Source organism: Schistocerca piceifrons, chromosome X (genome assembly GCF_021461385.2).
Source record: "Schistocerca piceifrons isolate TAMUIC-IGC-003096 chromosome X, iqSchPice1.1, whole genome shotgun sequence".
Lineage (NCBI taxonomy): Eukaryota > Metazoa > Arthropoda > Insecta > Orthoptera > Acrididae > Schistocerca > Schistocerca piceifrons.
The window spans coordinates 85445966-85469367 of NC_060149.1; the positions used below are offsets into that span (position 1 = coordinate 85445966).

The following is a 23402-nucleotide window of genomic DNA, read 5'->3' on the forward strand; positions in this document are numbered from 1 at the left end:
AACTTAGAACTATTTAAACCTAACTAACCCAAGGACATCACACACATCCACGCCCGAGGCAGGATTCGAACCTGCGACCGTAACAGTTGCGCTGTTCCGGACTGAAGCGCCTAGAACCGCTCAGCCACCACGGCTGGCCCGCAACTGAACATCCACGTAGTGACAACAGATAGCTTTTTCAGATGAATCACATTTCATGCTCCATCGGACAGAAGGCCATTGGCATTTACAGCGCTGCAACAACCGTCAGAAGGATCCAGAGCAGAGGAGGGAGCGTTTTGGTATGGGAAATGTTTTTGTGGCATACCCCGGGTGTTCTCGTCATTCTAGAAGACACAGTGGATCGACACAAGTATTCCTCTGTCCTCGGGGACCGTGTCCACCCCTTACTGCGGTTTGTTTTTCCCTTGGCACGATAGGGTCTATTAGCAGGACAGTGCAGTGTGTTACACAGCTCACATGTAGTTATCTGGTTCAAAGAGCACCACGACGAGCTTACCGTACTTACATGGCTACCGAACTCCCCAGATTTAAACCCCTAGGAGAATCTGTGGTATCATCTCGATCAGGCTGTCCGTGCCACGGATCCTCACCCGAGCGCAGCTGGCCACGGCACTGGAGTCAGCACGGCTCCATGTCCTTATCGGTATCTTCCAGAACGTCATTGACTCCCTTCCTGCACGTGCTACAGTGGTCCGTGCTGCAAAAGGTGGTTACTCAGGCTTTTGACAGGTGGTCACATTACTGTGACTGGACAGAACAACAAAAACAATATAATTAATATATGCAGGCATTTGCATACTTGCAGGTCTAGTTTGACAAGGGACTGGTAGTTGACCACGGTCTTATAATAGAAAACATCCCAGGATGTTCCTGAAGTAATTTAGAAAAAAACATGGAAAACATAAATTAAGAAGGCTGGATGAAGCCTGGAGCCTCCAACCTCCCAAATACGAGGCCAGTCTGTTTAAAACAGTGCTACCTCATTCAATTTATCCCTGGTGTACAATACTGTTTACAAAGTTATTTAGTAATGTGAAAGGTTTATACTACACTGCTCATTCATTTCTCACTCTTAGTCACTGCAAAAACCACATGTAACACTACACACACTATCAGCTGATGTCAGGACCATAGTGACAGTGCCTGTTTTCAGTTTTTTCTATCCGAACTTTGCATTTGCTAGCCTGAAAAACTGAGCCAGTATCCCGATGTAATGAGTGAGATGTTGAGCTCAGAAAAAGGGTGAGGTGTTAGTATTATGCATTGTATAGCTTTGGGAGTAAGTTTTTCCAGTGAAGAAAAAAAGGAAAAACTTTATGTGAAAATGTTATGTGAAATAATATGTCTTGTTGTTATTGTTTATATGTCTTACATTTTTACCGAACTGCAACTCTTTGTTATCTAAGTAATCCTTTAATGCATAGACTGTATTGCTTTACAGATGTTTTTTAACTGCCTTTTCAAATGAGTTTGTTTCAGTAATCTCTTTAATCTCTTTGGCTAATTTGTGGTTCAGTTTTATTCCTTGGTATAAAATACTGTTTTGAGTTGTTCATTTATCCTTTCTTGCTAAATGCAAGTTCAGTCTATCTTTCATTTCTTGGTCATGGGCAGTACTGTTTGTACAGTAATTATCAATGTTATTTTTGATGTATACAGCTGACTGGTAAATGCACTCACATGGTGTAGTTAAAATCCCCAGTGTTTTGAACAGATCTTCACAACGGGCTTGATTACTGTTTTTGATTATTATTCTTATGGCCCTTTTCTGTAGCTTGAAATCTGTGTTCATGTATTTGTTCCCCAGAAAAGAGTTCCATAACTAAAAATTGAGTATATATGTGATTAGTACAAGTGTGCAGCTAAAAAACACTAGCTGTTACATGCTGGTGACAGGACTCTAAGGGCATAACACGCTGATGAGATACGAGTTAAATGAACAATTTGCACTGTGAGCACATGGCTAGTCCCTTGTGTGTGAGATGTTACATCCCGTTGGGTGTGGATACGTGCACTCGTGTGATTGGGAAGGACATGATACATACACCTTACCATCTCATCAGCTTAACTGCCCCACAACATTTGTAACTGCATCTCAGTATCTTGGGTCTTGGTACTGGGATGAAAGTGGTATTTGAGTTGGTCCCACAGAAGTTCTATTGGGGGCATACTGGTGGATCTTGCTGGCCAAGAAAATATCTCAACAACATGTGATTCATCAGTCAGGCTTCTGCTAGTCTCAGACCAATGGTGCAGCATTACATGTGAGTTCATTACTTGTGTTCAGTAAGCAGGCACAGCTATCAAGATATTATGATGTGCTTGCCATACAACATGGTAATACTATCTTGGTGTGGTGAGGCCTACATTGACCAGGACCTTTATGATGGATGTGATTTCCCTTACCTTCCAATTAAGTTCAGCTTGGGTCCTCTGTCACATCTGAACACTTCACGCACTTGGATATTTCACAATTCCACCAGCTTGGTCCGTGGAGGCCAAAATGATGATCCTTTCAAAGTCTGTCATCTGTTGGTGATGTTTTTTCTAATGAGCATGTGGTATTTCCCATGGACTTTCACAGTGTTCACTTACTATTTGCTACATTGCACACCAGTTAAATACCCAGTGCTTCTGATAATGTGATATTCTGGGGAAAATATGAAATGATCAGGTGGCTGTTTGAGCTACCACAGATCACTCCAGCTCTAATTACTTACATACCTATTGGTGGTACATTATCTATTTGTGCAAATTGCATCTACAGTGTACCATTCCTTACACACACTTAACTTTTTTGTCATTGGGCAAAGAAAAACTGAACCAACATTAAACTTCCTGACAACTTTTCAAAATTTAACAACCTCTGCAGATCATTCACTATCTCAAAGATCTATGAGCTCTTCAAAATGCTCAGTATTGCTAACTTTTGCTATGTCAATATGAAATTGCAGATTCTACCTATGTGTACCATGTGGTTAGTGAAGAAAGCAGGAAAATCAAGGTTTCATATCTCATTAAAGATCAAATGATGATGGAGTAGAAAATGAGCTGTGGTGTTTTAAAATAGATAATTCTAGCAGATGTCTGCATCACTTTCTTTGGTTGAGGGTAATGAACCATCTTTTAAGGTTATGAGCATGTGCAGTACTTCAGTTAGGCTACACGAGTATCAGAAAAATGCTGAAGGTAGTGCTTTTTTCATGCCATCTGTGCAATAATTCATGTTTGAAGCTCGTTTTGCATTATAAACAGAATATCTTGCATGCCATTAGAAATAGAACTCAATAGATGAATTTGTTTAGAACAATGAGAACTTTCCAAAACATGCCAGAATGTTAATGAATCAAAGAATAAGATAAGTTTCACTAAATATGACAGGCTATTCTTTAATCCCTATGCAAGTATATTCCACAGAGACCCCATGGTTTCAAATGATCTCTCTCTCTCTCTCTCTCTCTCTCTCTCTCTCTCTCTCTCTCTCCCCCTCTCCCTCTCTCTCCCAGTTATTCAGTTATTATTTTTATGCACACTAATGATGTGACAAAAGAAATTATATGCACAGAATTTTTTTTCTACACTGGGAATGTAGAACCAGTTTAATGCTTTATTTTCTTCTAGGAAAGTACAGGTGACCATGCAAGCAGTGATCGATTCAACTACCTCACACTGAAGTCTGTGGTAAGTAGTAAACATATTTACTTTCATTAGTAAGAAATTTAAAATAAATCTAGCTTTTATGAATGATAGAGAGGCCTCCATTACTGTAAATATCATGAGTTTACCATGTGATTGTTAATCTGTGTGCTTAAAGTTCCACTTATTTGTTTTGGCAGTGTACTTAATCTGATTTTATTCACTTCCTCTAGTCAATATGCATGCATTTCAGTTGTAACGTGACATTCAGTTCATGTGGGTCAATACATATTGCTTTCCCCTTGCCAGTAACAATTGACTTCTTGATGCCACTACAATGTAAGCTGTCTGTGACAGGCAGAAATGCACGAACGAAATACAAGAAACATTTGAGCATCAGGAAACATAACATTTGTTGATGTTCGTTACCTTAATGAATTCAATTTCCCAATGAACAACCTTATTTGTCAGCCTGATATGTAAAAACAATTAAATGAAATTATTTGTGGGGTATTATTTGTTTAATATGAACTACAATTCAAGAAGCAATTTGAAAGTTCTCTGTTTCCTAATAAGCAGTATTTATGTCAGAAATTTAGTGTAACAATAGACATTGCTGTTAGGACATTTTGTCAAGCAATCCACATCCTTTTGAATGATTTTTTGACTAATAAAGAGTCATTATGTACATTTTCCCCAGTGATTTGGTAGATAGATTGAATTTCAGTAATGCACGATGTAAATGGAGTTACCCCAAATGAATAATACTCATCAAATTTTTCATGCAACACCAAGCCCCAAAAGAAAATATCATTTTGTTTCTCATTTCAAGAGGAATGTTATTTGAACTGGAAATTTATATGTCCAGCTGATAGATCATTTTTAAATTAATGTAGTACAATGTTTAGCTTATCAATAGGTATTAAAAGATGCAGTAAAACACAAACACTAATCAGTACTCCAGCAGCAACTGAGTGTAACTGAGTATAGTGAGGTCTACATGGTGATAGCAGATAGACAACACAGTTCAGGCTGACACAAGAAAGACAGCAAATCACACATGTTCAAAACAAATTTTCAGGATGGCTTGAAAGTGATATTGAAGGTTGTATTGGTATTATGGCTAGATGGCTTGCTCTTGATCAGTTGTTCAAAACAAATTTTCAGGATGGCTTGAAAGTGATATTGAAGGTTGTATTGGTATCATGGCTAGATGGCTTGCTCTTGATCAGTTACCCACAGTAACAGACACTGAAGTATCAGTGAACATATCTTTGCCATGTCTTCAAAGTCCAACTTTCCCTCTCTTGTGTGTTAATCCATTTCATGCTATCTGTCTGGTACTGCCATATGACAGCACTACTGAACCGCTGTTGGGATGCAGCTTAGTCTTTGTGTTTTGCTGCAGAGGATGCAGGTTAGTGTTTGTGTTTTGCTGCCCCTGTTAATGCATATTGTTAAACCAAATATCACGCTAGACTAATTTGTAACGTCTTTATGAAATAGGTACAAATGTTCCACTTTAAAAAAACATTTTGTCTTTATTGAGACCCAAACTGACGTTCCCCATCAATCCTAGGTACTGTGTGAAACATGGTGAGCAATATTTGTTTGGGCTGACTCCATATATACAGTGCATAAACAAAACTACAAATAGCTACTGAAACATCAGACAAAATGCACCTGACAAGTCTTAGGAAAGATACTGGTACACAGCTGAGAGACACAAAAGCATACTTTCAATCAACATATAGTTATGATGTTGAGTGAAGTGGTCATAGGAGCATGTCTGAAAGATCTTTACTGGCAACAATGGATCAGGAGAATGGAGCTACTATTTCAGCAGTGCAGTTGTCCAACTTTATTTTAGTGGATGAAAAGTTAGGTTAATGCATAATTCATTCCTGTTTGCATTTATTTTGCATTTGTGCCAATAAGTAACTGACAGAATTTTCATCAGAGTTCAGACATTAAATAGAACATGAATGAAAATAACTACTACACTTAAAAATCTTCAGGCAATATTGTACAAAAATCAACAGTTAGGTTGAAAATAACACTGAAAAATATATGAACATGTAGTAAATAGTTAATGCACACAGATACAATTTGTGGAATACACACAAGTTGTACAATATAAACAATGTGTATAGAGTGTACTGACAGGCAACTACACAGGTCACTGCACACCATCATTACACATCACACAACAGTGTTTGCCCACTGTGGATGTTGGCATTATTTATTGGTGCTTCATGGAATGAGTAAGCTTCTCATCATGGTGTCATCATTAATGATATGTTAAACACTGATAAACTGAATGGCATTAGTCAAGATCTTATCACATTTACAAATAAGTATGAAGTTGAGGAACACATTTAATATTGGCAGATACATTGTATACAAAAAATGTATAAACACACAAGACAAAAAATGTATAAATGCACAAGTTTTTAGGGGTAGATAGGGAGAGGTGTAGCACTTTTAACTTGATGTTGATTATTCATGTATTCATCATTGTTGCTGGTTGTCAACACATTCTTTGATTCATTTTTGAATTTACCATTGTGACAAGTCTTTGACTTTTGAGGCAAAGTGTTGAATTAAAATTTTATTTGATAAAATACACTGTTCTATTATAGGGTTCTCCTGTGCATTTTCCCATGAAAATAATTTTTGTTTTAATGATTATAGATATGGCTGTTTAGTGTTGATGAATGTCTGTATGGTTTTTAGGAAAAGATGCTACCATAGATATGTGTAAATGGAGTGTCATGCTTTTAAGTTCTTTAAACATTTCAGTGTGTGCTTCCCTTTGGCTACCCCCTTTCGTGTCAGTATTTTCATTCTTCAGCTGGAGTTTAAATGAATTTTGTGCTACTCTTGTATCACCCCAAAACAGAAACTCACATCCCAGTCAGTTGTGTTTGAATGGATGGTAGGAACATAGCAGAATTTCTGTATTACATTATCTTTTAAGAATTCTTGAAATATAACAGTAACCAGAATGAAAAATGCTCCTCTGGTAGCACAAAAAGATGACTATGCCCTGGGCATAGTTAGGGATGTAAAAGAAAGGGAACTATCTTTTTGACGTATATGGCAGCTTCAAAGACATTTAAATCAGAACATTGTCATATTCACACTTTTTTACTTGTTAGTATTAGTCATGTAATATAATGTATTGTGTCAAGTAAAGTAACATGATACCTGACGTTATGTCATATAATGTGACATATACCATCATGTCATCCAACCAATGTGACACAACGTGTCATTAAAGTTTAGGATTCATACATCCTCACTCTAGGATACTTACTATTATAGGTGCCCTCCAACTCTGCTGCTATCTATTGTAGATGCATCCCACTCACTAGAAGCACACAAATTTGTGTCTTTTTGTTCTTACACCCCACATGACATGTGTAACAGGGGGTGGGCCTAAGAGAGCTCACTGCAGTGAGGAAGTAGGATTAACTCATAAAAAGGTGCAAATATGTCTTTGAAGCTGTCAGATAAGCCAAAAAGCTAGTTCCCTCCTTTTACATCCCTAATTCTGCCCAGGATATACAGGATTTGCCTTTTTTGTGCTGTGGTAAGAACATTTTTCATTCTAAATGATAATTAATTGAAACCCTCAGCTGCCGACAGGTGTTGTTGATATACCTTGATGGGGACAGCTGAAAATGTGTACCCTGACTGGGACTTGAACCTGGGATCTCCTGCTTACGTGGCAGATGCTCTATCCATCTGAGCCACTGAGGACACAGATGAATAGCGCGACTGCAGGGACTTATCCCTTGCACCCCTCCTGTGAGACCCACATTCCCAACTGTCCACAATCTATGTACGCAATGTTCCTAATAGATATTTGCCCATCCACTCATTACTCGTGCCAGCTAAGGTGATGATTCCCGTAAGAGTTGAGAACATCTTACAAATCTAACTGCACATTCTTACTCACACCATTTCTCAATTGTAATAGAAGGAAACAAATAGTGAATAATGTTCATTTTCTTCATTTGCCTGACTAGCAAAATCAGGATATTTTACTTATTTACATTCATGAAATGCAATATTAAATGGTCTGGTGATGTCAGATATGACTTTTCCGTAACGAAGTCTTTTCATAACCCAAACTGACAGACAGTTAATGAATAATTCAGGGTGAATAGATGTGTTTACATGATACTGAATCATTAAAAGTAACTTCCAGTGGATACTTACTTTACATTTTATTATTTGTGTTTTTGTGTTCATTCATAAGCAAATGTTTATTAAATTAAAAAAAAAGAGAGAAACACTGCAACTGCCTCACAAATTATTTGCTATTTGTCTGTTCCCACTATTGTAAATGTGGTCAGATATTAATGTAACTTGGTACACATACATAGCATTGGTGGGTACATAAAAGATTAGAGATGCTGTTCTTTGTGGCAGATAGAATGGCCAACAGAGTGCATTAGTGTTGTTCATATTTCGTGTTGTTACCAGGGGTAAAATAAGGGGTGTGAACAGTGTCAGATGTTGAATGATCACTGTGAATGACATGGAGTTGCTGCAGACACAAGTCAGACAGTGTTATCAGCACTTGAAGGAGTTTGAAAGGGACCTCATTGTGGACCTCCATTTGGCCAGCTGATCAAATCATACAATACCATGATTTGAGTGGCATTTGTGTGTGACAGTGGTTCAGTGTTGGACTACATGGGAATATGAGGGTAAGCATATTTGTCATAAAAGTTCTGGTTGACCACATCTGACCACCACAAGGTAGGATAGCTGTATTGTGCAGTGAGCACATCATAACCCTTTCACACCTGCACCTGCCATCTGAGAATATGTAATCGCACCATGGGTCAGAGACGAGCAGCAGACGGATTAGAGAATACCATCCCATGTGTAAGCTGCTGTTAACATCACAACACAAACAGTTGCATTTAGAGTGGTGCCACAAGTGTGAAGCACAGATTGCTGATGACTGGTGTTGCATTGTGTTCACCGATGAATCTCGATCCTGCACTGTCCCAGATGACCATAATCCTGTCTGCACAGTAATGACTTAGGGAGATGTCCCATGCTTCAATTGTTTTGGAGAGGAACAGTGGTGTTAGTTCTGGTATCAAGGTGTGGGGAGCCATTGGACATCATTTCAGATCATGGTTCGTATTGACTCAGGGAACTCTTATGGCATAATGGTAACTACATCATGGACATCCTGTGTCCCCTATGTTACCTCTCATCAGACGGTATGGTAGTGCCATTTTTCAACAAGTTACGACTCATCCACACATAGCACATGCCTCTATGAATTGTTTGCATGATGTTGAGGCCAGTAAGATTCACAGATAGGACATGTGTGGGACTAGTTGGACATCAACTCTCTCCCAGTGTCAGTATCCAGGATATCTAGGACCAGTTACAACAGTTGTTGGCCAGTTTGTCTCAGGAGAGTATACAACTGCTTTATGATACCATCATCAATTGAATTAATGCATGTATCCAGGCAATAGGGGGTCCAACATCATACTGATAAGTGGGCTCATACTGCCAAGTCATTTGTAAATTGTACTTGATTTAGTAATCACTGAAATAACATCAGTTACCCCCTCAACCCATGAAGTTACATTTCATGTCTTCCTCTCCTTCTGGATGCTTCATTTTTTTGTCAGACATTGCAGGTGTTACTTTTTTATAACTGAAACACCAGGTTAATTCTACAAAAATTTCTTTAAAGTAATGCTGTGCTGGAGTGTATTAGTACTGTGGTCATACAATTTGCTCTCAGTCAGTCTCTAGTGCAATCAGTAACAAAAAGAGAGACCAAAAGATTGGTAAACATTAGTTCACCATGTCTTCCATGCCTGACTTTTTCTGTCTCGTATGCCAATCTGTACTACACAGTATATCTACTACCAACACGAACCAGGGCTACTCATTCACTGCTGTAGTACTGGTCATTTCTCATGTTTTGCTGTTCCTGCTAATACATATACCATAATAGGACATTAAATTAAACTAATATGGTACCACTCTATCAAATGTACACATAAAATTTGACTTTAAAACATTTTGTTTCTAGTAGAAAACAAATAAATACTTTTTGTTGATGCTAGGCTACATGTGAAACACTTTATGTGCAGTATTTTCTCAGATTTACTCCATCTGTTCATTGAAAAATCTAAAGTGCAGATGTCTGCCAAAACATCAGACATCGCAATGAGATTTTCACTCTGCAGTGGAGTGTTTGCTGATATGAAACTTCCTGGCAGTTTGAAACTGTGTGCCGGACCGAGGCTCGAGCTCAGGACGTTTGCCTTTCGCGGGCAAGTGCTCTACCATCTGAGCTACCCGAGCATGACTCATGCCCCGTCTTCACAGCTTTACTTCTGCCAGTACCTCATCTCATACTCTGCAAACTTTACAGACGCTCTCCTGCAAACCTTGCAGAACTAGCACTCCTGAAAGAAAAGATATTGTGGAGACATGGCTTAGCCACAGCCTGGTAGAGCACTTACCCGCGAAAAGCAAAGGTCCCAAGTTCGAGTCTTGGTCCTGCACACAGTTTTAATCTGCCAGGAAATTTCATCAGACATCTCTTGAGAGAGACACTTGATATATATGATTAATGTCTATCATGGTTGTGAGCTTAGAACTGAGGTTCTCTATTGGAACATGTAGTGTCTTTCTAAGTAAATACAATCCACATTTTATTATTTACTTTTGGTGCATATACATTTTGGTACAGTCACAAAGAATTCTTTGAATTTGTTCATTATTGATTTTAATTCAGTTTCATCTCTTTTACTTCTAGACAAAATGGAAACATTGTAGTAAAAGATAACATCTTGTGTACTACCTTCTTGATGTGTACATTCCTAAACCTAAGGTTAGAGGAGACATTTATTTCTCTCCACACCCCTCCCCCCTTTTTTTTTTTAAAAAAAAAAAACTGAGTTTGGTGGTGCAGTGATAATGTGGAAGTTCAAATCCACATCCAGATTTAGGTTTTTTGTGATTTCTCTAAAATGGCTTAACGCAAGTGCTGAAACGCTTCCATCAGAAAAGACACTGATTATTTCCTTCTCCAATGGCAGGACATTGAAACTTAATTCCTTCTTTTTCTTTTGTAAACCTATGTTTTGTATCACAGGTAGCAAGCACCAGCTATCATTGCATGGAGGATACCTCGTGGTGTTAGCTGCCAAACAATTCACATGCTGTACATTTGTATTAAACTGCAGTATTTATGCTGATTACATATTGTTTCTTTTTTGTGTTCCTTTCAGGGCGACACATATAGTTTGTTTAGAGACAAGGCTAAAAATGTGCATTGTTATCCCCAGCTGCTTCACACAGAGGCACTTTTCTTGGTTCCAGGAGAAAAGCAAGCTAAAGGAAATAAAATCTGCATAAATGCTATATTGAAGCTGCATTTACACTGTCAAGTTTTGGACCACACATATTCAATGTCCAGTTTTTACTTGCACCAGTTAATTTTCAGCATAGCTTGTAACACTTAACAGATTATATGTTTCTTGTAAACTCTTTTCATCTGTTTGAAAATTTTGTTTGTATTCACATTTCAAATGGGGATAAACAAATGAAATGTAGGGAATTAACCTTGTACTTGTACAGACTTAAAAATGGTAGTTACTTTCTGACCTGCAACTGGACTGGAACCTGGAACAGGTAATTCGAAATAGAAAACAAAATTCATGTCATGACAAATAAATTATAGCTATGGAAATAACATTGCTCAAATGACAACTGTGATTCATTTGCCAATCTATATGTATGAAACCAATAATGGTAATGCAGACTCACCTAACTATAAACCTTGCACAGTATTTTCATGCCTTGTGAAAGTTTTCACAAATATTTCCCAAAACTCAATTCAAATAAATATTGTATTAGGGATACATTTTATATTCATGTAAGTAAAGTACAAGAATTTACTTTCGCACTATAGGATACTTTTGATAGATTTATCTACAGAGCTTTAAAACCAATGTTCAAGAAACAGAATGTTCTGTATTTAATGGGTATTCTGCTTTACTGACGAAAGCATTAAAAGTTGTAACACCATATGTGTTACCTACTTGTATGAAAAAATGTTTTCTACGCTAATTTACACTAGCATGGAAAGAGACTCAAAACTTTTTAGCTTGCTCTCAGGATACATCGGACAAGAACTCAACCTGCTATTAAGACTATTTTCCTTAAACATATGTTTAACAGGTATATAGTGCCTTCTGCTGTAGCTCTGATCTTCATTAATTAACTTGATTGTTTTAAAATAGCACATGTTGATTGTGACCATTTCACGCTGTTCATGGGGTTTGTCACCTCACAGTTTAATTGAAATGGGCTTGGCATTAAAAAGGTGTAGAAATTCTGCTATGGACCATCTTCCAGGTAACTTAAGTATCATTTTTATATGTTTTTCTTGCTTTATACCCCTCCTTCATTTTAACTCAAGAGTTCTGTTGTTCTTCACATTACTGTTTCCCAATTTCTTGGAATGTTCTGGGTATCTAATGATGTTGGCCACTGTGTAACCTTTCTAAAATGTTAATTGAATATTCTACTTCTCATTGAAGCTATTCGTTTAAATTGTTTAGATTTTTCCACTAATACACAATGTACTTGTTGGCTGTTACTGCATTGAACTGTGTACTCATGTGATTTACTAATGTCTGCAATAACTACAACCAGGCTGGCAATAATGGACATATATTGTGTCATTTGTCTCCCATTTAATATATTACCATACTCCTGCTGAACATTAATTTGGATGAATATATGTATGGTATTTATGTGTAATAGGTAGTGTGAGTAAAAACTATTTTGTGATAGACCATACTCAAACTTTACTATGTGAGGATTCAGAAGATTTAAGTTTTCAACATTTTCCACTGAAATACTGAGAAGATTCATGGAATGGGACGTAGTTAAATTATTCCTGATGATCTATCTGTAGTAATCAGTACTTCAGAAGATAGACTTAACAATCTGCTGTCAACACTAGATTAATAATCCTCGAAGTATTAGCTGACTCTAGCATGTACCAAGGGGATGGCAAGATAGGCCCCCACCAAGGATTCAGGCAATTAAGGTTCAAATGGTTCAGAGCACTATGGGACTTAATATCTGTGGTCATCAGTCCCCTAGAACTTAGAACTACTTAAACCTAACTAACCTAAGGACATCACACACATCCATGCCCGAGGCAGGATTCGAACCTGCGACCGTAGCAGTCGCGCAGTTCCGGACTGAGCGCTGAGAACCGCGAGACCACCGCGGCCGGCAGGCAATTAAGGGGCCACACAACATGATCAGAGGAAAAGGAAAGATGGTTTAAAAACTATTCAGTATGGGTATGCAACTTTTCCTACATGTCGTGTTCCTATTTTTACCTACCCAGAGAAGCCTTCCCCTTCACCCATGACTGTAAACACATGCTGTTCTGACCATATTATATCCACAGTGAAGTTCATCCATGTTGCCTCATGAAGATATCATTAATACTGAACAGACATCTGTCATTAACACGTGTTGTGGCAATAGTGTGCTTGGACCATATGTCTGTCACATATACATTTACACATGTTCAGCAATGGAATTCTTGCTGCTACTTTGCTGCATTGTTGTAGGACATTTACAGCATTGTCCCCTTACCTAGTGTGCACTTATTGTGTGTTTGTAACCCAGCAAAAAGTCCCAAGTGACTGGAAAAATGGGCAGATGGCTTCTGTATATAAAAGGGAGATAGCATGAACCAAAAAAATTACAGACCAATATCCTTAACAGTGGTTTGTTGCAGAATTCTTGAACATGTTCTCACTTCCAATACACTACTCAACAAAAGTTTGGAAAACTATCATAAAATGTTGTCTACAATACTAGAGCTCTCATTGACTTAGGCGCTTCATGCATTATCCAGTTATAGACTATATACTTGACAGTGTTTACTACAGGTAAGTTTAGTGGCCATTTCCCAATCGTGTAAACATACCGCTGCCCCAGTGGTACACTGCGAGTGGTCCAGTATCTACAACATCTTCATTAATTTTGTGTTTAGCACTGCAGTAACATGCCATAGAGGCATGCAACACTTTGATACAACCATTTAGCGACTTTACTTTCAGCAGGTAACATGTCATTCAAGTGGTGTGTTTAAGGTGTGAAGAAAGTACAGAGAGACAGGAAATGTGAATGATAGACCTCGCAGTGGTTGTCCTTGTATGAAAACTCCAAATTCTACATTTCTTCCAGCTGTCGGCTTGCATTCACCCAACATCAACTGCAGTAGGGACTCATATCTCAGACCAAACAGAGCACAGAAGATTGCATCTGGGTGGTCTTCATTCCAGAAGATCATTGAGAAGATTTGCACTAAACCAATGGAACCAATGCGAGTGAAGGACCTGAGATCTTGCACATCAACATTGGACCATTGCAGAATGGAATAATGTCATGTTTTCAGATGATACCAGGATTGGTCTGTGACAACACACTAGATGTGTTAGTGTTTGGAGAAGCAATAGATAACACCAGGAACCCCGATACTTTCAGGAAATCCATCAGTTTGCTGGTGGAAGTGTAGTGTTTTGGGTGGCAATAATGATGGGACAGTAGACCTCTCAAATTCTCATCTATGGCAATTTGACCAGTCCCCGATACCTCCAAGAGGTCCTACAAATGACTGTAAGGCCCTACAGACATGAAGTCAGTTACAACTTCATCCTAGTTGATCACAACGCAAGGCTGCACTGTACTCTACCAGTGTCTCGGTTTCTTCAAAGATGCAATGTCAACTGAATACATTGGCCAGCACTGCCCCAGACATGAACGCAATTGAGCATACATAGGGTCTGTTGAATGTAGCAATTGGACAATGGCTGAATCCAGCTGACAATCTTCAGAACCTTACTGAAGCAGCCATTGAGGAGTGGGACCTCATACCCCAAGATAAAGTTGATGGTCTCATCAAAAGCATGCCTCACAGAGTGGAAGAACTCCTCCATTTGTGGGTATGACATACTCACTACTAAAGACTGATAACCATCATCATAAGATAAAGATTTTCACTGTTTTTGTTGTCAGGGTGTACACCTGGGAGAGAGCCTACTTTGTTTTGTAATTTTTTTGTAACTAACCAAAATCATTCTTGGTTTCAGAACTAATTATGTTTATTCTGCTAATAAGGTACTGTACAAACCTCAGTGGGTGTACTACAAGAAGTTATTCCAAACTTTTGTTGAGGTGCGTAAAATAAATTTCCTTGAGACCAAAAAGCTTCTCTCCAGGTAACAGCATAGTTTTGGAAAGCATCGCTCATGCAAAACTCAGTTTGTCCTTTTCTCATGTATCTTGTGAACTATGAATGCAGGACAACAGGCATGTTGTCCCATTGCAGACTGTTGATGAAGGTGTGAGCATATGGAATAAGTTCCCACATATGAGTGCAGCTTGAAGACTATAAAAATCACCAAATGTGGAAAAATGTAAGTTAATGCAGATGGGTAGGAAAAACAAATAAGTAATTTTCAAATACAATATTGGTAGTGTGCTTCTGGATACAGTCAATACAGTCACATCAATTACATATCCAAGCATAATGTTGCAAAGCAACACGAAATGGAATGAGCATGTAAGTATCGTAGTAGGGGCGGCAAATGGTCAACTTCTGTTTAGTGGGAGAATTTTAGGAAAGTGTGATTCATCTGTAAGGGAGAATTATGCATATATGACTCTTTCATAACCCATTCTTGAGTACTGCTCAAGTACTTGGAATCCACACCAAGCCAGATTAAAGGAAGATACAGAAACAATTTAAAGGTAGACTTCTAGATTTGTTATCAATAAGTTCGAACAACACACAAGTATTGCAGAGATTCTTCAGGAACTCAGCTGGGAATAATACCTGGAGGGAAGGCAATGTTCCTTTGGAGGAACTCTACTGAGAAAATTTGAACTGGCATTTGAAACTGACCGCGGGATGATTCTACTGCCACCAATATACATTTTGTGTAAGAACTATGAAGGATAGGGCTCAGCCGCGTGGGATTAGCCGAGCGGTCTAGGCGCTACAGTCATGGACCGTGCGGCTGGTCCCGGCGGAGGTTCGAGTCCTCCCTTGGGCATGGGTGTGTGTGTTTGTCCTTAGGATAATTTAGGTTAAGTAGTGTGTAAGCTTAGGGACTGATGACCTTAGCAGTTAAGTCCCATAAGATTTAAAAAAAAAAAAAATAAAAAAAAAAAGATTAGGGCTCATACGGAGGCATTTAGACAGTCGTTTTTCCCTTACTCTCTTTGCAATTGGAACAGGAAAGTAAATTACTAGTAGTAGTAGTACAGGATACCCTCTGCCACACTCTGGATGGTGGCTTGCAGTGTATGTATGTAGATGTAGATGTAGGTGTAGAGATAGTCCTCAAAGGTCGGCCAGCAGGTAATGAAGCAAATGCCCTATTTGACCAAATGCTTCTGATCTTTCATGATTTCTGCTGCCTGAGTACTGGAATCAGACTATTTGAGCTGTAGTGCTTCAGAGTTTTTGACAGACTAATAAGTGAAAGAAAAAACAGATCTCACATGTATCACATCATTTCATTTGACTTTAATTTCCTGGTGGGAAATGTCTTCAATGAAAGCTCTTTAAATGTGTTGATTTTGGACCAGATAGAGCAGAGGTACTGACACAGCTGAGCTGGTTATGAAGTAGAAGCTTTCAAGCTCCAGATGAAAAAGCTGATGAAGAGCATTGACATGACTTTCCATCAAAATACTTTCAAGATTTTTAAGAGATACTTATCTAAACATCACAATAGCTTTGAGAACTTTCATGGCTGTGCCATTGACTGTAACATCTTCTGAATGCAATCTCATTAGATTAAAGATGATAAAAATTGGTGTGGGTCAAATATGGGTGGAAGTAGACTATCATGTTGATAGATTATGACACAGCCACTAAACTTGACATCAATGACATAATTGATAACTTTGCATCACTCAAAGAAGGGAAGTGTAAAGTAAAATTATAATAAAAAAGCAGATCCTGGAAAGGGATATTTTCACTACTTTTAATTATAGCCCTTTTTCTTTTATAGCAGATTAATAAGTTATGCTCTTGTAATAATTTATGAGGAGCAAGTAAAATCTGTTCTTTATTGTATATCATTCTAAAGCCAATGTACAGTAGCTACCATAAAGACTAAGATATAGATCTTGTTTTAGTTCCAATTTTTTTTTAAAGTTTAAACAATTTGTAATTTATTTCCTATGGTGATATAATGTAATTTCTATGCCAGTCACATTTTTCCAGAAGTGGTCAAAACAAAAACGACTGACCAATGGGACACAAATTTCAATATGTAGGTGGCTGACCAGCTACATTTTACTGATTTCTTATATTACCCATTAATTCATATGAGTTTTAACAATGCATTACATATAAAAAAAAATCATATTTGTAATTTTACGTCATGAGTGCTGGATGGTGAATATGCAAGTAAAAATTAGAGAAAGTGGGAGTGGGTGAGTGTTGTTTTAACTGAGACTGTATCTTATGACTTTCATAACTTCAGGTATTGGCAAGTCCACCAATGGCTATACAGGGTGTCTCTTCGAAAAATCATAATTTTAATGAAGTAATCTTATCAGCTATGTAAGAATTGGATGCTAATGAAAATTTTTGCTGGAGGATATGTTTCTGGGTGGTTTGAAAGAAGGGTCTTTGTTGCTGTGAAGAGGGATAGGAACAGACTGCACAGGAGTTTGTCATTGGCCAGTGTTGGTGGAGTAGACAGAAGAGAAAAACATGAGAGAGATTATTTGTGGAAGTGTTGACGGATATAGTGTTTCAGCAGATTCATTTACTATAGATATGTGCACTTCATGTGAATTAGGTGAGCACTGTCAGAGTGGAGATAGTATTGTTTATTGGTTGGCTTGATGTCAATGTGGGTAATGTGTCTGTCTTGCAGATGTCCAGGATGATGCAACAGACCTCAGTGCTTGTAACTCCTCTTGGGTTAATTGGATTTCCTCAACCAGAATAAATGCCCATTTCAGAGATAGGGACTTGCATTCCAGCATATCATTTAGTTTGGTGAATCTCCCATACTCAGCTTACAGTAGCCTCCCACACTCCACTCTCTTTTCCTCTTTTTATGTATTTTTCCTTGCTTCTTCTATTCTCTTTAGGTACCACCTCCCCCCTCCCACAAATGTACTCTGTATATACACACTCTAAGACAAAAAAATGACACACCATGAAGGTATTATCTGAATGCAATGGAAACCAGTAGATGTGATGTACACATACAAACAAACAAGTGATTACAATGTCAGAAAAACTGGACTTTTATTCAAGGGAAAGAGCTTCACAAATTGAGAAAGTCAATAATCCGTTGGTCCACCTCTGGCCTTTATGCGAGTAGTTATTCAGCTTGTCATTGATTGACAGAGTTGTTGCATGTCCTCCTGATGGATATTGTGCCAAATTCTATTCAGCTCATGCATTAGATCATCAAAATCCTGACACAGTTGGGGGACATTGCCCATAATGCTCCAAACATTGTCAGCTGAGGAGAGATCCAGTGACCTTGCTGGCCAAGGTATGGCCTGGAATCTCAGTAACTGGAGTAGAATTGTCTTCAGTGATGAGCTCCACTTGAAATTGAGCACTAATGACCAGTGAAGATGTGTCTGGAGACGCTCAGACAGCTGTGAGTTACCAACTTGACTTTCGCCTCCAAATGGCCTAACTACGAGGACTAATGGTTTGTGATGCCATTTCTTTTCATAGCAGGACTCCCCTAGCTGTCATCCATAGCACCCTTATGGTACAGCTGCACATCAACAATATTCAGTGACCCATTCTGTTGCCCTTCATTTCTAGCCATCCTGGGCTTACATTTCAGCAAGATATGCCCACATGCACGTGGCAGGAGATTCTGCTTTTGTGCTTGTCAAATCCTGTCTAGGCCAGCAAAGTCACCAAATCTCTCCCCAGTTGAAAATATTTGGAGCATTATGGACAGAGCACTACAATTAGCATGAGATTTTGATGTTTTGATGTGCCAATTTAACTGAATCTGGCATGATACCCCTCAGGAGGACATCCAGTTACTTTATCAATCAATACCAAGGCAAATAACTGCTTTCATAAGAGCCAGTGGTGGACCAACAAGGTGCTACCTTGCTTAATTTGTGAAGCTTTTTCTCTTGTACAAATCATCCAATTTTTCTAAAAATGTAATCATTTGTTTGTCTATAGATGTACACCACATCTGCAATTTCCATCTCATTTTAATAATTACTTCATACTGTGTCTTTTTTTTAAAGTGTGTAGTATACTTAATTTTTTATAATTTTGTTTTATTAATATTTCGCCAGCCGGAATGGCTGAGCGGTTCTAGGTGCTACAGTCTGGAACCTAGCGACCGCTACAGTCGCAGGTTTGAATCCTGCCTCGGGCATGGATGTGTGTGATCTCCTTAGGTTAATAGTTCTAAGTTCTAGGGGACTGATGACCACAGCAGTTAAGTCCCATAGTGCTCACACCCATTTGAACCATCTTTTTAATTATTAATTTTTCCCTGCAAGTTTCTTTTGTTCTTCCTTACCCATCAGCAATTCGTTTGCAATTTCTCCTGTTTATTATAATCAAACTATGCTTACTGATCTTCTGCTGTTGACACATTCACCCCTTCCACCCCCAAAAAATAGATACCCCTGGCTCCTTTTTCTTTGTATTAGTCTCTCATCGTCTCTGCACATCACTGAACTATCTTAATGTGGATTTTGAGTGCAATACTGCTCTTGTCATAGCTGTTGTAGCTTCTTCATCTTGTTTCCCCCTGGAGAAGGAACCTTGGTTCAAAAACTTGGAACAGATTTTACTTATTTTTATGCATTTGCAGTGACTGTACTATGAGTTGTACTTCCCAGAGGTAAGTGTATTCAGTACCACCTGTCTCTTTGTTAAGTTAGCAAACATCTCAGAACTGTGTTCATTTTTGGAGTTTAAATACTTGTGTCATTTTAAACTAAGTAATGACAAAAATGTAACTAATTGTAGTTAAAAACAAAAAAACACTGGTTTACACCATTAAGAGTCACATAGCTGCATTGGAAGCAAAAAGCAGAAGTTAGAAAATAAATGATCATAGCGTTACACTATGAAAGTAAGGAACTGTGACTATCTGTTTGTTTCAGCAACAACAGCAGCTGGCTGAACTTGGAATGAAGCAATTACAGCAAGCAATGCAGCAGTTACAAGAACAGCTGCAACTGAATGTCATACAGCAGACACACCTACTGCAGTCAGGGGACAAAAAGAAAGCTTCAGGCCCTTTGCAACAGTTAGCACTGCAACAACAGCAACTCATGCAGCAGTTACAAATCACACAACGACAGTATTTACTGCAGCAGGGTATTGGCATTCAACCAATGGTGCTTGCTCAAGCTCAGGCACAAAGTGCAGGTAGGCATGGAGATAACAAACAAAACTTGCCAGCTCTGGGTGAGCAAAAATCCTTGATTCAAATTGAATTGTCAACATGAGGCCCCTCCACTGGACCCCATTTCCTAGGAGTATATGATGAAATGTCAAAATTACATTGTAGTGGTAAGTCGGTGGCATAACGTTTCATCTTCGAGGTCTGCAGCTGTTTTTATTCTCAAGAGAAATCTGTTTTTAATTTTTATACTTGCATGAAAAAAGAACATATTGCTGACATACTGTGTATCATACATTGTCACAGAAATATTCATGTAAATTAAATAATAAGTGCCACAGCATGCTAATGGAAAATTTGAGCAACATTTAAAAGGCTTAGAGGAGGCACAAGTAAAGAATTTGGACATAGAGAAGGAAAAGTTCTGCGGCAGCTTTAAAAATAGTGGTGATATAAAAGTAGTATCTGGTACTGGACACCTGAGAAGAAGAAAAAGGAGGAGGAGAAGCAGGAGGACCTGTCAGTGTGCAGAAGTATCAACGATATTGTTCCTTCAGCTTAAGTACTCTACAAGAAAGCATCCAGTAGAACATTAACACCGATATTGCTGCTTTGGTACAAAAAAATAAATAAATAAATAAAAATAAAAAAATCAGAAAAATATTTTTCTTTAGTTTAAAAAGCAGTTCTGAATTATGGTATCAAGTTTACACAGGAGGTTCAGGACTAATACTTACAGAAAACATCCTGAATATATTATAGAGAAAACCAGAAAACCTGACAGCTTAATTCAAGGTTACAAGGAATAAATTGCATTGATATATCAAACAACAGCCAACAAAACACAGCAAGAGAAAACCTGATATGTGAAATTTGCCATTCTTTAATATGACATAAGTCCTACAAAAACTTTTAATTTGGGACTGAAGTCAGTAGAAGAAAAGAGGAGAAGATACAAACGGAAGTGTGCAGTTTGAATGTCCATAGACATGCATACCACAACAGGCAGCATTACTATGTAAATCAGAAAGTACAAATCCATGAAATAATAAGTGCATTGCTGCTACAAAATTTGTAACTTCATAGATAAATTTAAAGGTGGTGTAGTAGAAGGCCACACTAGCATGCTCTTGAATTTATTGTTCTTTAAGTGGGAGGAGAGAAGCATATTAATTTATATTTTTACAAGAAAAATTTGAATATAATTGTGAAAGAAATTTTTGTATATGTTGTCCTGTAAATGAACTTATTAAAGACCATCATATCAAATTGTAACATGTTTTTGGGAAGACGTTCATAGTAAAAAAAATTATTTTATTCAAGACAGAATCAGTTTCATCCTCTTAAGAGAGCAAGCGTGCATTAGTTTGCTATAATTATACTTTTAAACAAAGAATTTCAAATATGAAAAGTTGAAGATCGGAAGACAAATGCTTCTCAGATGCAGTCACATCTTTTCCTGCTATAAACTTCAAAACAATAAAGCTGAATTATTTGGTCAGATGCACTCTATATTTAATCGAGGGTACATCACAACAAGCATGTGCTGTTCACCGTTATTAACAAGCTGACAAAAATACTGAACAACGAAATCATTGTTTTCTCTGGAGAAGCTTGCGTTTTATTCTTAAGCGATTTCAGTTGTGTGTGAACTGATTTTGTAACTAAAATTAGGCATTTCAAACTCTTTTGTCATTAGTACATCAGTGACAAATTATAATAATTGTACAGTATTCATTATGCAAGTTAGGCACCTGCAGTTGATTTTTAAGTGCAAGACAGTATGTTTTCATAACAAGCTTATTGAAGCAGGAAGATACCTTACAAAATGGGGACATTATGAGAATCTCTGGGAAAATGTACCTCAGTTATTGTGAGCAGACATAAAAACAAAATATAACCGTGGAAAGTTGCTAGGCTGTTTGGATCTTAATAATTTCAGCAACAAAACATTCATTCATTTTGCCAAGTAAAATATTCTAAATAAATTTTATATGATAGCTCTTGCAGTATAAGTCTTAAAAAGTGTGGTTTAAGAATTTGTTCTAAAGCATTAATTGTTCATTTGAAAAGTAGGGGTATATCTCCACCAGCAACAGCTCTGAAACAAAGTAAATTATTTGAATGACAAGAACTGAATGTCACTCTGGGGATCTGCACAGTAATCAAACTGTCAAAATGCAGTGCTTCAACTGAATTTTAATAGTTTCATTACATTTACGTGTTTTGGTCATTACAGTCTTGCATCACTTACACAAATAGGACATGATTTTCTTTTAATACAGTTATGAGTTGTAAATCTTTTATTTAAAACTTAACTTCATTCAAGAATGAGTGGCGCCAAAAGAAGTTTGAATAAAAATTCAAGAAAAAAGTATTTCAGTGATCTTGATCTATTTATAAGTAGCAGTGGCAATTTCTGTTGTAGCATGAGAACATACAAGGTTTTACAATTCACATTTACTTGCAGGGCCTACTGTTATCATAGTGTTCAAATGATTTGCCACTGTTTAAATGACAGTAATTAGCTTGAAATAAAATATGACATTTTAGAGTTTGTTGGGCTAAGAAAGGTAAAGAATATGTAGGCAGTTTCCAGCTGGCTGAAATATTTCATCAAACAGTTCTGAAAAATGTGATGAAGGAATACAATTTTATCTGAGACATAAATGAGAATCTGTTGTTAGAGAGATTACAGAGTAATGAGCTGAAACTCTATCCACATATTGCAGAATGAGAGAGAGAGAGCTCCATTTTATTTAAATATTCTTGTAAAAGCTTAAAAAATACAGACAGTGGATTAAAAAATATTATTTCAAGAAAAAGAAATACTATTTCAATATTAAATAAAGTTTCATCTGCGAAATGACGTATATAATGAGGACACATACTTGACAAATCTACAATTTTGTTTTTGAGCCACACTACAACTGAAGAATGAAATATTGCTAGATAACTTCATTTTGAAGACAGCACACCATCCGGGAGGTTATACAGTTACATTATCAAGTCAAAAGAGTGTAAACAAAAATGAGAGACAGAGGAGTTCTGCTAAAAAGCATCGGAATTGTGAGTTCCATATAGTTTAATGTACCTACTTCAGCCTTATTTCAAGAAGAATGCTGACACTGTCCTGAATTCATCATGTCTGGTATCAACAACTTCATTTCTGCCATAAGATGTCCAGATACATGCATCACCTGGTTTTGTTAAAAGAAAATGTGTCGGACTCAACAACTTCTAAATAGAGTCAAACATGTAGCTCAACAAATGGTGTATGCTTCTCTCAGGAAC

The 23402-nt window shown here is 37.6% G+C and overlaps 1 protein-coding gene across 6 annotated transcripts in view; it reads left to right on the forward strand.

Annotated features, from left to right (window-relative positions):
* The window catches only part of LOC124722869 (forkhead box protein P1), a 205635-nt gene that overhangs the window by 16997 nt on the left and 165236 nt on the right, over positions 1-23402 (forward strand). For all 6 annotated transcript variants that reach the window (XR_007006455.1, XM_047248001.1, XM_047248003.1 and 3 more), the window contains exons 2-3: positions 3625-3684; positions 19867-20134. Coding sequence is in view for 5 of the 6 variants with exons in the window: in XM_047248001.1 (XP_047103957.1) it covers positions 3625-3684; positions 19867-20134 (328 nt within the window). In the remaining variant the exon portion in view is untranslated. The remainder of the gene's footprint in view (positions 1-3624; positions 3685-19866; positions 20135-23402) is intronic.